This window comes from Syngnathus leptorhynchus, chromosome 16 (assembly GCF_054491065.1).
Source record: "Syngnathus leptorhynchus isolate UIUO chromosome 16, UIUO_Slep, whole genome shotgun sequence".
In the NCBI taxonomy this organism is placed as follows: Eukaryota; Metazoa; Chordata; class Actinopteri; order Syngnathiformes; family Syngnathidae; genus Syngnathus; species Syngnathus leptorhynchus.
In genome coordinates, this window is record NC_141210.1 from 1,984,158 (window position 1) to 1,999,279 (window position 15,122).

At 42.1% G+C, this 15,122-nt stretch overlaps 1 protein-coding gene across 7 annotated transcripts in view; it reads right to left on the reverse strand.

The window, feature by feature from the left end:
- Window positions 1-15,122, reverse strand: part of nfixb (nuclear factor I/Xb) — an 86,283-nt gene that overhangs the window by 9,867 nt on the left and 61,294 nt on the right. For 4 of the 7 annotated variants that reach the window (XM_085933155.1, XM_085933151.1, XM_085933154.1 and 1 more), the window contains 6 exons: window positions 9,716-9,781; window positions 8,014-8,088; window positions 7,485-7,605; window positions 6,266-6,396; window positions 5,368-5,442; window positions 2,383-2,511 (listed from right to left, as the gene is read on the reverse strand). In XM_085933155.1, coding sequence (XP_085789281.1) covers window positions 2,383-2,511; window positions 5,368-5,442; window positions 6,266-6,396; window positions 7,485-7,605; window positions 8,014-8,088; window positions 9,716-9,781 — 597 coding nt within the window. Of the gene's footprint in view, window positions 1-2,382; window positions 2,512-5,367; window positions 5,443-6,265; window positions 6,397-6,806; window positions 6,843-7,484; window positions 7,606-8,013; window positions 8,089-9,715; window positions 9,782-15,122 lie in introns of all 7 variants that reach the window. The other 3 variants (XM_085933153.1, XM_085933152.1, XM_085933150.1) reach the window with 1 other exon arrangement.

Below are 15,122 nucleotides of genomic sequence, written 5' to 3' on the forward strand. Positions count from 1 at the left end.
TGCAAATGTTGTTTTCTCACGAAAAAGCCGTTTTGGGTTAATAGCTATGGTCAATGCTCGTAAAGTTTTACGATCACTCCAGTGAATCTATAAAGCTTTGCAGAGGACAGCTCTCTCTCTCTCGCTCGCTCACATACGCACACACACACTGCTGATATGGACACAGATGCAAAAAAAAAAAAAAAGCTTCTGTCAGCAACCTTCAATGTCATACGTGGTTCACGCAAGCACAGAACCGAACATTCAAAATTAGACCTGCAGAGCTTGTAAAACGGAAAAGCACAAAGAGATCATTGAGTACTGTCCTAAATTAGCCGTCCTTAATGCCTGCGTGCTTACGAGCTGTTTTGATTCGTTGGCATCCATGCAACTTGGCATTAAGAGCCTGAAGCAATATTTGATCTGACTCACTTCTTTCTTTTTTTTTCTTCTTGTTTTTAATGATATCATTTTTCACACAGCTTTCCAAATGAGCTGTTTTACTTTCCGCAGCCTTTAGTAGCATCAAAACTACACATACGGAGACATCTGTGGTCGGGAATTCAATATCCATCATTATTGTACTAAAAATAGGGTTTAAAATCAGCGTGAAGTGTGAGTGAGGGGTGTGGGGGGGGGGGAGGCAGTTGCACAGACAAACAAAGCCCCCTCTGTCAGACCTATATCCATTACTACTTGATTTATATTAGAGGCCCATTCTTCCCCTTAACTGTGCCAGTCCGACACCCATCCCATCCCATCCCATCCAAGCCCCCCAGCTGCCCACGTAAGGCTGCCAACACTCTTCGGTACTTACGTCTTATACATTGTGCGCGCGAGTGTACTTCATGAGAGTGCCAACCCCCTTTGCATTACCCCCCAGAAAGGGGGCCTATGCCCCTGAGCCCCGGCAACACCTTGCACCCATGCCAGGCTGCCTGCACCCCATCTCCCTGTTCCTATAGTCCCCCTGTTAATCCCATTAAAGAGTGGGTGAAAGCCAAACTATCTGGGAGTATGGAGGTGGGGGGGTGGCTTGGGAAAAAGGGTTATAGTGGTAGGGCTGATGATGAGAGGATAGACTTTGGATCCTCCGCCCTGCTACTCAGCTGAATGGGAATAAAGGGAGCGACATCACGGCCAAAAGTGCCGCCGTGCAGAAACAGCGCCGTGTGAGGACAGCTCGATGGTCGCCTTGGATCCCTTAATAGCAGGTAGCAAAAAAATAAAATAAAAATAGGGTTAAAATTAATAAATAAAAGATAAATAGACAAGAAATATAAAAAAAAAAAAAAAGATAAATAGATGGATAAATAAATAAATACTACCGTGATGATGTGGTTGAAGACTTGAAGAAAGAAACAGCACTAAAATGAACATTTCTAACAAGGCTTTAGAGACAAAGAAAAAAAATCACATCCGATCAATACATTGTTGTGAATATCTGCAACGGAGGCGGGTTCGCTGGAACCACAGCCAATCAACAGTTAATGGGCAGCCTCGTGGCTTCAAACTGGATTGATGGCTTGATAAGCCTTTAATGTACCCGAACCACACAAAAAGCTCATGGAAAATTATCTGCAGAGAGCTTCTTCTTTGGCCGGATTCACACATGTAGCCTTTCCAAATAGGAGAAGAACCTCCCCCCCTCCCTTTCTCGCTTTATCTGTGCAGTGGCGATAAAATTAGGAGAGCTGCGATTTATTGTCTGGACTCGTTTGGCTTTGTTTGATATCTGCTGTTATCATGAGCTTCTTGCTTCAGCGTGATGGAGGACCAGCTGGTTCACAAAGCATTTCACTCCAAGTGCTAATCTTCTTGCTCTTGCCAGTCTGAATAAAACAGATGTGATCCCTGGATCACTTGATCAATCAGTGTTTATGAAAATGAAGGCAAATTCATTTCAAAATAGGATCCAACCAGAGGAAAGAAATGAGATAAACAGCGAAAGCGTGATGTGACAATAAATCTATCGACAATATATATGACAGAACAGAACATGTATGTTACATTGAAGAAGAGTGGCCACATCATTTTACTTGGATACAAATGCATGACAATTCAAGGCAAAACTGCAAAAGGGAGCTCAAGCACGTCGAGGCAAATCATTTGCCGCCCCTCATCGTCCACCAAGCACAGAAAAGCACATGCCCAGAATCCCAAGCGCTGTCACCAGTCGGACCAAAAACCCTCCGATGTTAGAAGACGCAGACGATGGAGGCAGAGGCCAGCACAGAAGAGCTACCTGCCAATTTTTGGAAATTCCCAGCCGCTCTCATTTCCCCCGAAACACTGCTCCCGGTTTTTAGGGGGGTGGGGCTCAAGTGGTGGGAGTGGGTAGGAGGATAAAGGGGGGGGGGGGGAGGAGGGAGCGATTAGGGTCTGGAGCTAGGTTGGTCTCACCTGGTCTCACTCCCGCCAGCATTGGCAGTGGGTGGTGGGTGAACGCCATGCGGGGGGACCTCGTCTGGGAGGACAGGGCGCTGAAATCGAATTTCCCCGGCTTCTTAAGAGAACCAGGCGATGACAGTCCTGGTAAAAAAAGGGGATCAACAAAATGGCAGAACAGAGACGAGGTTTTAATGAAACATGGCTGCGTTGCTTACTTTGACTCTATCATAAAAAAAATCAAATCAAAATAAAAAAAATCTTTTGAATTTGACTGAAATCAAAGATCATTTGGAATCATCATTGATTTGCTTTAACAGATTATATTTGTGTACAGTTGGCGAGCTGTACCCTAGCTGTCATCATGGACGTGGGACGTCGGGGGGATGGGGGCGGGGGGGGCTTGATGAGAGGCCATGTTTGAAGCAGTCAGAGTAAAAAAAATAAAAATTAAAAAAAAAGGAAGTGACGGGGAGGGCGAGGAGCGTGACTGGGCGCAGAGTATCAGGAGACAGGAGAGCTGGGAAATATAGTGGCAATCCAAATAGGATGTCCAACCGAGTGGTTTGATTTGGACACAGCGCAAAAGCCCACTGAAGATTACAAAGGTGGCATCCATAGCCAATGCGATGACTCCGATTCAGTCATCGCAAACATCTTACAACCTCCTCGTTCCATCCAGAGCAAAAGGGACACACGTTCAACACAAACAACAGCTACATTTAGCCTCCAATGAATGACATTCAACAGCAGACACTATATCGGGCATTTTATAATACCGCTTAAAGACATTATGGATCACGATCAAATTATACACACACACATGCACAGGCTGTTGTGGCAAGGATGGTGAGCACTGGGCAAGTTGCCACTGAAGGCTGGAAGAAGGCTGCAGATGGATGGAGGAAGGAGTTAATTGGGAAACCGGAGGTGACGGCATGGCCGGCACGCACGTAAAAATATATTTGTGTCCCCCCCCACCCCCACCCTCGTCTATAAATGTCAACTGAGGTGGAAGACCTGGATGAAACATTCGTCATTTTGGTCAAAACTGGCATGCTAATTATAGGCCCAGCTCAGCAGTGGACCAGAAACATGGCCAAAAGTGTGAGAGCGACAGATAAAAGAGCCTCGCTGCTGTGATCCGGGCCTCGTGTGGCCGGCGCTGAGGGAATTTATTTTGATATATGGTCATACGAAAGGTGCAATTTAGAATAGTTTGAGGGCCGGACCCAAAGGTTGCATTGACCTCTGCAGAGTACCGCAGTCTTGACTTGTCAAATAAAGCCAGACACTAGTAGGGAAGTAAAAGAATACGATATTATAGAACACATTCATATATTTACATAATATAAACTCAAGATGTGGCTATTTTGAATCCGAAACTTGTAGAAGCAGTTTGAGCATTACACTTTGTTTTTTTCCCTTTCAAAAAAAAAAAAAAGCTTTACTGAGAATTATGTATGTGATTGACTCTTTGTCGCTCTCTTAAATTTGTAAAAAAAAAAAAAGTGTTATTCCATGATATGCATTATGGTGGTTTTGCAGCTTGGTGCAAATGTACTAAATTCATATTTAGGTTCCTGGATCACATTGTAACAGACTGACCGGCGATTGCAACTGGAATCATCTCGTCTTGTCGTGTTAACAGACTGGCAACCACACAAACCTCCAACTGTCAACAGTACTGGTTCTTAGCAAACACTCCAAGACAAGAACGCACATGTGCAAAGCATGACAGAAGGTACCACACAAACAAAAACTCACATTTGAAAGAAAATAAAAAAAGAATAATATACCTAAAGCAAATCCTTGATTGGCTGACGAGCTTACACATCATTAACGCTCTCATATGGCAAACGAGGGAGGACACCTCCACAACATACACACAATTGTTGAAAGTCCACAGAAACTTGGCAACCCCCCCACCCCCAAATGGTTAAGCAGCATTTAAAGATTTTCCCACCACTGAGGAGGCAAGCAGGCAGAGAGAAAGAGAGAGAGAGCAAGCAAAGCAGCACAGAAAAACTCATGATGAATCACATGATCACCTGCGAAGCTTCAGAGCTTTTCATTCGGGTTGAGAGTTAGCTCGAGAGCAGGCAGATACCTTCCCTTCAGCCCCCCACACATCCTCCACCCCTCGATCACTCTCAACACCATCACCACCACCACCACCACCACCAGAGCAGATGTCTGCTGTAACCCAGTAGCTCCCTCCACTGCAGACACATGGAGGCACCATCTGGACTGGAACACAGCCCCTCTCCAGATTGGCCAGTGTGTATGTGTGAATGGATGTCACAGAAAGAGAGTGTGATAAAATCATGCTTTTTGCACGTGTGTGCGTCTTTTGTAAAACGTGCGTCTCGGAGACAGAAGGCATCTTGCGCGTTGATGATACACCTGGGTGCCTTTAGTGGTATTTCTTTGGGTCACGGTTGGGAGGCAGGTCTATGGCAGGTGGGGCGCTCTTCAACAGCTCTGTTTAGACAATCAAGAGCAGGATAGTCCCAAACGCCGTAATTCAACAGTTGCTCACGCAGGAACTTTGGAACACCCAAAGTGGCCATCAACATTTTTTTTTTTTTGACACATATCTATTGCAAGAAGAACTGTCCGAGTTTGATTTGCTTCAAATGCGTCTTCAATTTAACACAGTCAGCTTTGTTTTGATTTGACCAGTCAGTAAATGTGTTTGAATGCACCAGGGGTTTTCTTCCATATTTCAAACAGACATGGAGATACTGGGCAAACCAAAAGGCTTTGGTAAATCCACGAAGGACGACAGCAGACATCTGGCAGAAACATTACCCCACCCAGCAACAGCATAGCCAGCAAAACAAGACACACGATTGATGAAGACAGGAAAGGAGAAGAGTTCAAAGGTAAAGGACATACTTTAGAAAGATAAATAGAGAAAGGTGAGGTGAGGTGTGAGCCAAAGTAGCGCATATGAAGAGAACATGTACACAGTATAATGTTTAATGTTGCTCTAACCATGGTAAGGAAACTGCACTCCATCGCTCTCATGCTTAATCTTCCTCTCCTGCACACTGGCCAAATGGTGCTGCACTGAAAGGCCAAACAGGGGAGAAGGGAAGAGTTAACAATGGAAGAGGGGAGTAGACAGAAAAAGGAGAGAGATGGAAAGAATGAGATGGGGGGGGGGGGGGGGGGGGAGAAAGAGAGGTGGTGGTTAAATAATGGACATTAGGGGATTGACGTTATAGGGTGCAGCAAGTGTCTATTCTAAAGTTTCATGGCTACAGCAGTGCTATTAAATGGCAGCATGTGAGTAGGAGTGACAGTGGGATGGAAATAAAATTAAAAAAAAAAACATTTGGAAAAATGACACAGTCAAAGACAAAATACATTGGCGAGTTGGTTAGTTATATACAATTCATATTTCTCTGTTGGGATTCCTCACATACTATATGGACTAGTCTACCAATTAGTTTCTAAGACAGTAGAATGACCAAAATGAAAAACATATTCAGCATGAAATAGAGTTTTTAGGAAGAAAAGCATGGCCTGACTTTTTGAACACTTGGGCCGACTATTCTACTGTATTTTAGTGTTGGACAAAATGGTGGTAGTTGGAGAGTGAATATTTTTGAAAGTTGCTACTTGGTGTAAAAGATTTTGAGATGCACTGGTCTCAAAATATAAATAAAACTGTGCTTTGGCTAATATAAAACTTTGGTAGCAATTATTGTGAATTAAGGGGCGGAGCTTCATCTAGTCAGGCCTTGTTTAGTGTTTGAAATTCTTGTCAGGCTCAATCCAAAAAATTTCTTTTTGATATTAAAATGAAATCATTCATTGAAACTATTATCTGGGCCTTATCTCAATAAAGCAACAAATCAAAATGGGGTCAAGGTTGAGGAGGGATTACCTGCATCCACATCATTGGGCCAACCACTGGACTGCGAGCTGCTGCCAGCTGCCGGCGAGCGGCCCGAGTAGAAGACGTCATCCACCGGGCTCTCCATCTCACTGTCGTCAATGGACTTGCGCTTGTTAGAGCTGAGGAGGAACATGGAGGTTATTTGATTCTTCATTGTGCTAAAGAACTTGGCCTTGCAGTGGTTAAATACAGTATAGATGACCTACATTCAAGTTCAACTCTATCCTATTTCATGCCACCGAGGACTATAAGTAATACGAGATGAAGATTTTTACTCAACATGCTGAATCAACTTTCAACCTACCACGAGAAAAGCAAACACGCAATGTTATGTGATGCCGAGATACATTCTGCATGTGATTGCACATTCTTATACCCTCACACATCTGTGAATAATCAAATACAAGGGGCAGAAATCATTCAAGCGCTTCAAATTGTGTGTGTGACAGCGTGCTCGGATTTTGTACGAGTGTGATGAAGGGATCTGTGTTACATTAGTATCAAGGGAGATATGCAGCGATGAGTGTACCTCCGTGGGAGACTTGCATAAAGCTCCATTTCAGTCCTGCAGCGTAAGATGAGCGGGAGAGAACGAGGAAAAACAGACACCCAAACATCAGACAGAATGACGGATGTATCGGTTGGTCAAATGAAAGGAAATGAGAAGGATTAGTGATGAAGGAGGAACGAGGGGGAGGAGAAAGCACAATCAAAAAGCAGAAGAAGCTGAAGCACAAGAGTACAGTCGAATTCAGTCGTTAAGCAATTAGGAAATGAGTGTTAATAGAAAGGGCGTGTTTGTGTATGTGTCTACAGATTGAGCAAAATTTTAGGCACACTTGCACAATCAAATGAAATTTAATAATACAAAATAACAGAATTAAAAAAGAATGTAACATGAATACATAATAATCTAAGATATAAAATAATAAATATATAATAATAAAATAAAAAATAAACATACAGAACAACTATTTTTACACAAACAAAAGAAATAATAAAAAAATAAATTGGCCAATTTAAAAATAAAATCCCGGGCGGTCATATGATTTTCTTTTCTCATATTTATATATATTTATATTTATTTATATATTTATGATGGTGTAAATCAAAACTGAGTAATGCATATTTAGTACAGATGGCTTCTCATTAGATTGTGCCAACAATATTAAAACTGTCAAGTTTATAATACTCTATGGTTGAGTACCTGGTGGAAGGAGTGGAGGTGATGGAGCGTCGTCCCAGGGTGACCTGGTTGATGTTGTAGTATCCGGGGCTGTCCAGGTCAGCCAGAGAGAAGCTGGGGCCGGTCGCCGTAGCTACTGGGGCTGGATAGACAAATAGACTTTAAAATGACAAAAGCAAAACTCATACACTTGGTCAATATATATTATACATATTAATTGTTTGCCATAGCTTTCTAATTTATACGTGCTGGTGTGCTATTGTGATTTTTTATTGTAGCACTCAGTTCAAAACCAGGAAAAGGGATGGAACAAGTTATATCAAGTTTTGTACGGACATATGAAACGAGTTAGTGAGCTCAAGCAAAAATTGTAATTTATGTCATAAAATGTGCATTACTCCCTCCCTTGCAAATTTTTACCAGTTGTAAAGAGAGCTGCTGCTGTGCTTAACTTAGCTGCAAGGCTGTCTCACTGAATAAAAGCAGCAGTGCAACAAATGATAGGAACTTTCTGGAGACATTGACAGGGTGAATTATAGTCGTGACTCACTCTGTGACACGCGGACCAGCTCGGCTACGTTCCACACCCCTGAAGTCACAAAGCAGTCCTGGAAACTCAAGTGGCCTGTGTAAAACAAAACAAAAAAAAAAAAAAACAGAGGAAGGGAGTGAGAGGGCTGCGTGGCACATGTTGTAGACCTCAGATGTGCATATGGACGTACACACACACATACATGAGCACGCTGGGATAAAGTGCAAAAGGGTTGACACGGGGCTAGTGTCATACATGTGTTTTCTATAAGGTACAGGAGGCCTTTTGGTTCCAATATGTTTTGACTTTTTTGCTTTTGACAGTTCAGCACGCACGTACACACCCACCAATTAGGCTAAACTTGACTTAAGAATGTATCATTTTAGCCACATTAAAACAAAACAATGAATAATTAATCACTCTTATCATTTTTAATTGTGTAACCACAGAAGCAGTAAAACCGGTGCAAATCACTGTAACCATTGTAATTATTTCTCTTTTCCACCCATAACATTTTTGTTCAACTGATTTCTGCAATTTTTTGGTGGACCACAATGATATTAAAACTAGGTTATGCTACAATTGGGGGCCCAAATGATGATGGGATGCTATAAAGCTCTTACGTATAGCTATCAAATTTTAAACCGGCCAGATTGCGTGCAAAAGATGATCGCTAACAGGATTATAAAGTGAAGTCGCAAGTATATCGCAAGTCAGTTTAGGATTTAGCAAAACAACATTGCTCTTTTCTCTTCATTTGTATGTTCCACCTACAGACAGGAGGTATAATTTTCTTTTAAGACACTGTGGTGAGTACAAATATACATGTTAAGTGTCCGGGACACGGTTAGAAGAAAGAAGCCAAGCCAATAAATCCACCCGCTAAACACAATCAAGATTTGTCAGCGTTACAAAAGAAAAGTCACATCTTGAAATAAACACTGTCTGATTGTATGTCTTTAGTGCGCCGCAAAGGTTGTAAAAGCAAGTCACTAACACTAATGTTAGCATTGTGGCAAGTCGTTAAAAAAAATAGTATAACTAAAAATGTATTGCGTTCGAGCATATTTTTCAAAAAGTACATTCGTAGAGGTCAAGTGTGCTCGTGTCAACTCTTTTATTCCCTCTTAATACAAAACGGTACAGTCCTATCTTCTGTTAACAGTCATTTATTTGATTTTATTAATTGTGTTTTATCAGCTCTTTGCAATCTACTGGGCACTTCTTCATCCTGACATTAGATTTTCCCATGGCAACCAATCCTGTATGTAATGAGACTCATTTCATTCCATCCCTCCATCCTTACTTTGTTTATCTCCTCACTACAAGCCCCTTCCTCATTTCCCTTCTGCTCCCCATTCAGTCAAGCAATGTCAGGGTTAACCACAGCGGCGACGGCGTATGAGGTCAGTGCTAAGCTCTGCAGCGGCCATGTGGTTCCCATCTTCTAATAACGTCAGTGTGATTTATGAGTGGCCCACCGCAATCCCCAAACTACGGTACCATCAGCTTTCCTTAGCATAATAAACCTAGCCAAATTCTATTGGGACACACTTGCTCTCAGAGAGGCCCTCTATGTCCAGTAAGTGTAGTACATGCACAAGTGTGTGTCGGTGTCTATACGGGGGGGCCCGCCCGGCGCTGACAGCCATTTGAAACCATTTATGCAAGTATGCGCAAGTCCCTAAATTGTGAGATCAGTGTAGAAATGCATAGTTACCATTTGGCGGGGGTTTGACATCTGTCTCTCCTTGCTGGTTTGAGTTGTCTGATTGTCCTGATTGTTCTGAAACATGACAAAAGTCAAAGAGTCAAGGTTATTCAGGTGGACGGGAGTCTGAAAGCGATCCGAGCCTCCAGGAATTTCATGCCAGAAAGAAGTCATATATGTTGTGATCAGGACCAAGTGACATTTGAGCAATTATAAACCACAAATTATGCATACAGTGGATTCATTCAGTGCTCCAACAAATAGTAGGCTTTGGAAATGTTTCAAATCTGTTTTAGAGTAAATGTTCTACTGAGAATCCAGAATTAGTTCTGGTTTACAATTTACGTTGACTCTCATAAAAAAAGGCAAACAATATGAAACCACATTTACAATAAAATGTGCCAGTTCTCATTATCCTCTTTATAATCTGTTTAAAATGTTTTTTTTTTTCCCTTTCCTACCCACAGTATTATTATAGTTTGGTCCCAGAGCGGTATTAAGGTGAAGTCTCCCCAGAGGTAATTTGTCAGTCAAGGTCTAATTGTGACATTTTGAGGAATGTTTGGATTGTTTTTACTAGTTTAGCAAAAGGTCTGGGTCATCGTAAGTTATTTGTGGTCTCAAAAAAAAAAAAAAAATCTTGGCTTCCTTCATGCTGGTATCTAAGATGAAGGGTGATAGCAAAAAATGTACTTTTTTTTTTGGGCTTGTGGGAATTTGTCTGGAGTGTATCGCTGTGTGTTTATGTGAACTTGTATTGGGACAGGCAGGCAGGCAGAGAGTTGCCTGCTTCAGCTCAGTTTGTTTGGACTATTTAAAGCAGCCTTGTGGAGCTTTATGATCTGTACCATTCAAGCCCATTAGCACACAGAGTTGTGGCATTGAGGCCTTCCAGGGCCAAGAGGGGAACATTTGGCCCGGACCAGAATACGGCTCCTTGCAGCCGCTACTCTGCTCCTAAATGTCAAAGTCCTCAAAGCCCAGTGATCTTGGGTGGCACTGAAGCTTTGCTTGCCAGCTCACTGCAGCACCATTCGTGGTGGCTGCCCATCAACACACAATGGGGGGAAAAAAGAAAACAATCATAATCACACGGGGAGACATTTTTGATATTTTGACCACTATGCCCTCCTAAGGTCCAGTTTTATAAAAAATTAAAAAAAAATCCTATTACCCGCCGATGTCCTCTGTTTTTCTTTATCTATCATACTGTCGCTCTACAGCATCCTGGCAGCCATCTTAGCGCTTGGCAGCCATCTTAGGTTTGGCGGTACTCATGCATTCCTGCTAGCTGACGGCACCCCCAAACCAACACACACATACACACAGAGGCACACACACATACACGTGCGTGCCGTTTTTTGTTTCACACAGACCCAATGGTCTTAAAGATAAAAAAAAATAAAATAAATGACAGCGTATATGTATTGTTAATGGAGTGCGGCGGGGTACTTGACTGCGGTCCTGCGAGGCCCATGTTGCCGTAAAAGTTCAATGAAACTTAATGTCCAGCAAACTCATATAGTCTTATGAAAGGGAGGTAGAAATTATTTTAGAAAAAAAAAAAAACGTCAATGATAATCATGATAATATCAAGCATTCAATTGACAGCATTCCTGCTTGGTAAAAAAAAAATCCACCAATAAAAAAAAAAGGAACATATAACTATCTGCCGAAGAAGTTTCTAATGACTTGCTCCCCCTTGTGTTGCTAAGGCACAGGTATCAAATTCAGCTTTTATTATGAGCACACCTTGGAAAGATACAAAGGGAGTCGTAGGGGCCTCATAGGTGGGAGGCCGATTGTGTTGAGACTCTCATCTGTCAATATGAACAATGCGCCTATGTATTGTGATGAACACCTTGCTCTTTCGACCCCTGCCAAAAAACATCTCCTCCCCACAGGCCTAGACATGCACACACACATTGCCACACGTTGGAATTCTCGATTCATTTCCTTGCAAAAAAAATGCTATTCCACACTCACATATTGAAATACAGACGAATCTGCCTTATCTAGTGCACACAGTCGCCCCGAGGCCCCTTTGGTAATGCCCCTTCGAAGATAATACACAAATACACACAAGCCACCAAATACAGCATGTTATCACACTTAGCACACACATTATGCTGCCCGGTTAAAGCAGTGTACGCTCGTCACACTTGTAAACAAAAAGGTTAACGGTGAGGTTTTTTGATTTTGCAAAATTTAGACATGTATAGGCGAAAACTCGTACCCAAGTAAAAAACCAACAACGCCATATTTTTGAGTTTGTGTCACTCAATGACACACAAGCGCAGGGCTAAATCATTAAGAGCCACTTGAACTTGTAAAAAAACAACAACACGCAGTCACTCATGTGTAGCCATTGTTGGCACTAATGGAGGCATTTAGAGTGTACGTATTCAAGTGCTGACGATACAAATGGCCTTTCCTTTTTTTTTTTTTCCCCACTAAAGGTTTTCTTGAGTGCTCAAGCAAACACTCAAGCAAACATTGCGCCTTGAGGGCTACCTTTTTTTTTTTTTTTTTTTTTTTGGACCAAAGCGATCAAGGAAAATATATTGAATTTTCTAATGTACATTGATTTAAATTGATATTAGATATTTAGCGCTAAAATTGTGTTTTGGCTATTGAAAATATTGAAACAATTTTAAGTTTTGCTAAAAGCTTTGTTAGCTTCTCAATCAACAATAAAGGTGCTGCCAAATAAATTCAAAAAGCAAAATGAATTGGCCATTCAGGCGGCCAGCTACTAAAAATAAGACTTTATACAAATGGTGAGGTGTAGACTCATTCAAGGATGACCTTATGACCCTTTGGAGCCTTTTCCACAAATGGTTATTATTTCTAAACTCGATGGCAGTACCATAGTGATTTCAAAAAAATTGACATCAGTATTAGAGTAGTCCAATCCAAACATGGAAACAAGCCACCGCTTGGTTGTGACTGTCAACTTTTGGTTTTGTCACCGTGCCTCTGCTCTCCGTGTACGGTGTCATTTAGGGCGAGCTGCGCAGATGCAGACATGGTTCACTTCACAGTCAAATGATAGAGGCCTCCACCTCCGACTGCTTGAAAGCTCTGCGGACAAATCCGCCACTGTTCTCACCCACTTCATCTCTGTCTTCCTTCTGCTACTCTTTTGAGCTGGCGATTCATGTGTCTCCATGAGTTATGGCTGCTCCAAAGCCTGTCATTCCAGCTACAGCTCAGTATCAGACTCTGGGTAAATGTGGGAATTCACTTTGTGGTGGTGTGTCCACACATCTATGGCCAGATGTGATGGAAAGTTTCAAGCACAAATGGGAATTTTGCATGCATTGGATTAAGCATGTCATTTCCCAGGACAAGTGCACTGAGGAACAATAATAATTGAAAATTGGGAATTTGGCAGCTTTGAAAACCCCAACAATGACCTTACAATCACTCTCAATTTGAAAGATGCTGTCAAAATTAACCGATTAATCGGCAACTAATGGATTATCAAATATATTGAGGAATTCGGGTGGGTATTTTTTTACCTTACCAAATTCTCTCAACAGCAATTCTTCATCATTCTTTGTATTTATTCATTTCCCCAAAAATATTTAATAATGACGGCTCTAATTTTGCAGTGGAATAGAGTGAATCAAAACACCGAGGTATGTTTTTAAAATCTTGCCACTTGCTAATCAAGGCAATCATGCAGAAAGATTATTTCCCACGTAAAGTGAAAACTTTGGCTCCTGCATTGGATCACACTCCATTCTGCAAGTGTACTTAATGTAACGGTTAATAAATGCTCAGCGTCACATTTATGTCTATGTGCCCCCTCCACATTTTTTTTTTTCAATTTTCTCAGCAGCCTCTTGAACCCCCCCCCCCATCTACTCGCCTCTGGATAAAGAAACCCAAGCAGCCTCCCCAATTGGGTTTCGCTTAAGAGGTTTATCAGTATGTTGCTAAACATTCTGACCCTTTTTTTAAATCTTTAATGCGCTTAAAATGTTCCAAACCCTCCTAATCCCCACGGCTATCCCACACAGATGTTCATTGGGCTCTTTTATTGGACTTCATTTCAACATCTTTTTTTCCTCCTCCTACACCTCCTCCTTCACCCACTCCACATCCACATGCTCTACCTCTTCCCTTGCATCCTCTGGTTTCTAGTTTTGCAAAGTTTAGGATGACACTTTTTTTTTTTCTAGGCTGCCATCTTCCCGCCATTTCAATCGTCTTCAAGTTAAGCATGGATTAAAGCCTCTACAAAGCGATTATTTTATTGGTCAAAAATTCCTCCTCTAGCATTGGAATTCAACGTGATCTTTAAATGTCATCATTGTTATTATCTTATTAAGATAGCATTGGATGTGAGCTACTTTGTGGTAATTGCCGACAAAGCCATCGAGGCATATTCATGATCCATTTTGGCAACGGCATGATATTTTGTGGTTCTTTTTTTTTTTTTTTTTTTTGTCACATCTGGAGGACGACAGGATGCTGAAGCTGGGTCGCTGGCAAACTTCAAATACGACACTATTAAAAAGATTACAGTCTGTACTGATGGCTGATTTAGTATTTTAGTGCGCTTACAAATGAAGACGAAGCCTTCGGAAATTTGGGGAATAACGGCGGGATTTTCTGATTTAGGATGGATTTCCCCCTTCGTACTATTTTGGGGGCTTTCCTTGAAAGTTATTTTGGCCACCACTCCCTGACTATTAAAACAACAGCTTGACATGGAAACGTGCTTCAAAGTGGCACTTACCGACTGTTAAAACCCCCCCAAACTATCCAAACAATCATTTTATTGCTACGGAATGAACATTTTGAATGGTTGCTATGACATTATTATATGTGACAAGACAACACCAGGCGATTGATTGTGAAACGCGTTTCGCTGCTTTGCTCGAGTGTGACTGTGTGGGGGTGTGAGGCTAAAAATATGGCGCTTGATTTTACAAGCATGTGATATTGTATCTTATATGTCTCATGATATATATTAAAGGGGAAAAAAAAGAATTGTCTGGCGAGCACATGTTGAGGCACAGTTGGAGATAAGCATGTAAACATCTGTGACTGAGGGTTGAGCAATGGCGTGTGGGAGTTTTTTTTTTTTTTTTCGTTCTAGCACACAAGCATGTATGCATGCTCTTTACTAGGTTGTGTTTCACATGGGACGATGTTCCCTTTCTTTCTCTACATGTATGAGTATGTGCACGTGCACGCCGTAGCCTGAGCCCTGTGCCAGGAAGAAGCAGGTGTGGGGAGGCAGCCCTTGCATTGCCCGTTGCCCATCTGCGTGGCCGTCTGTGTGCCGCCTGCGCCCGCCCTCCCGGTGCCAATGCCACAGAGTGGTGAGGTGGGCGGGGGCGGGGGGTGAGAAGGGCCTAAAGGGAATCAACCATGGGAGAGAGACGAGGGCAAGGGATGG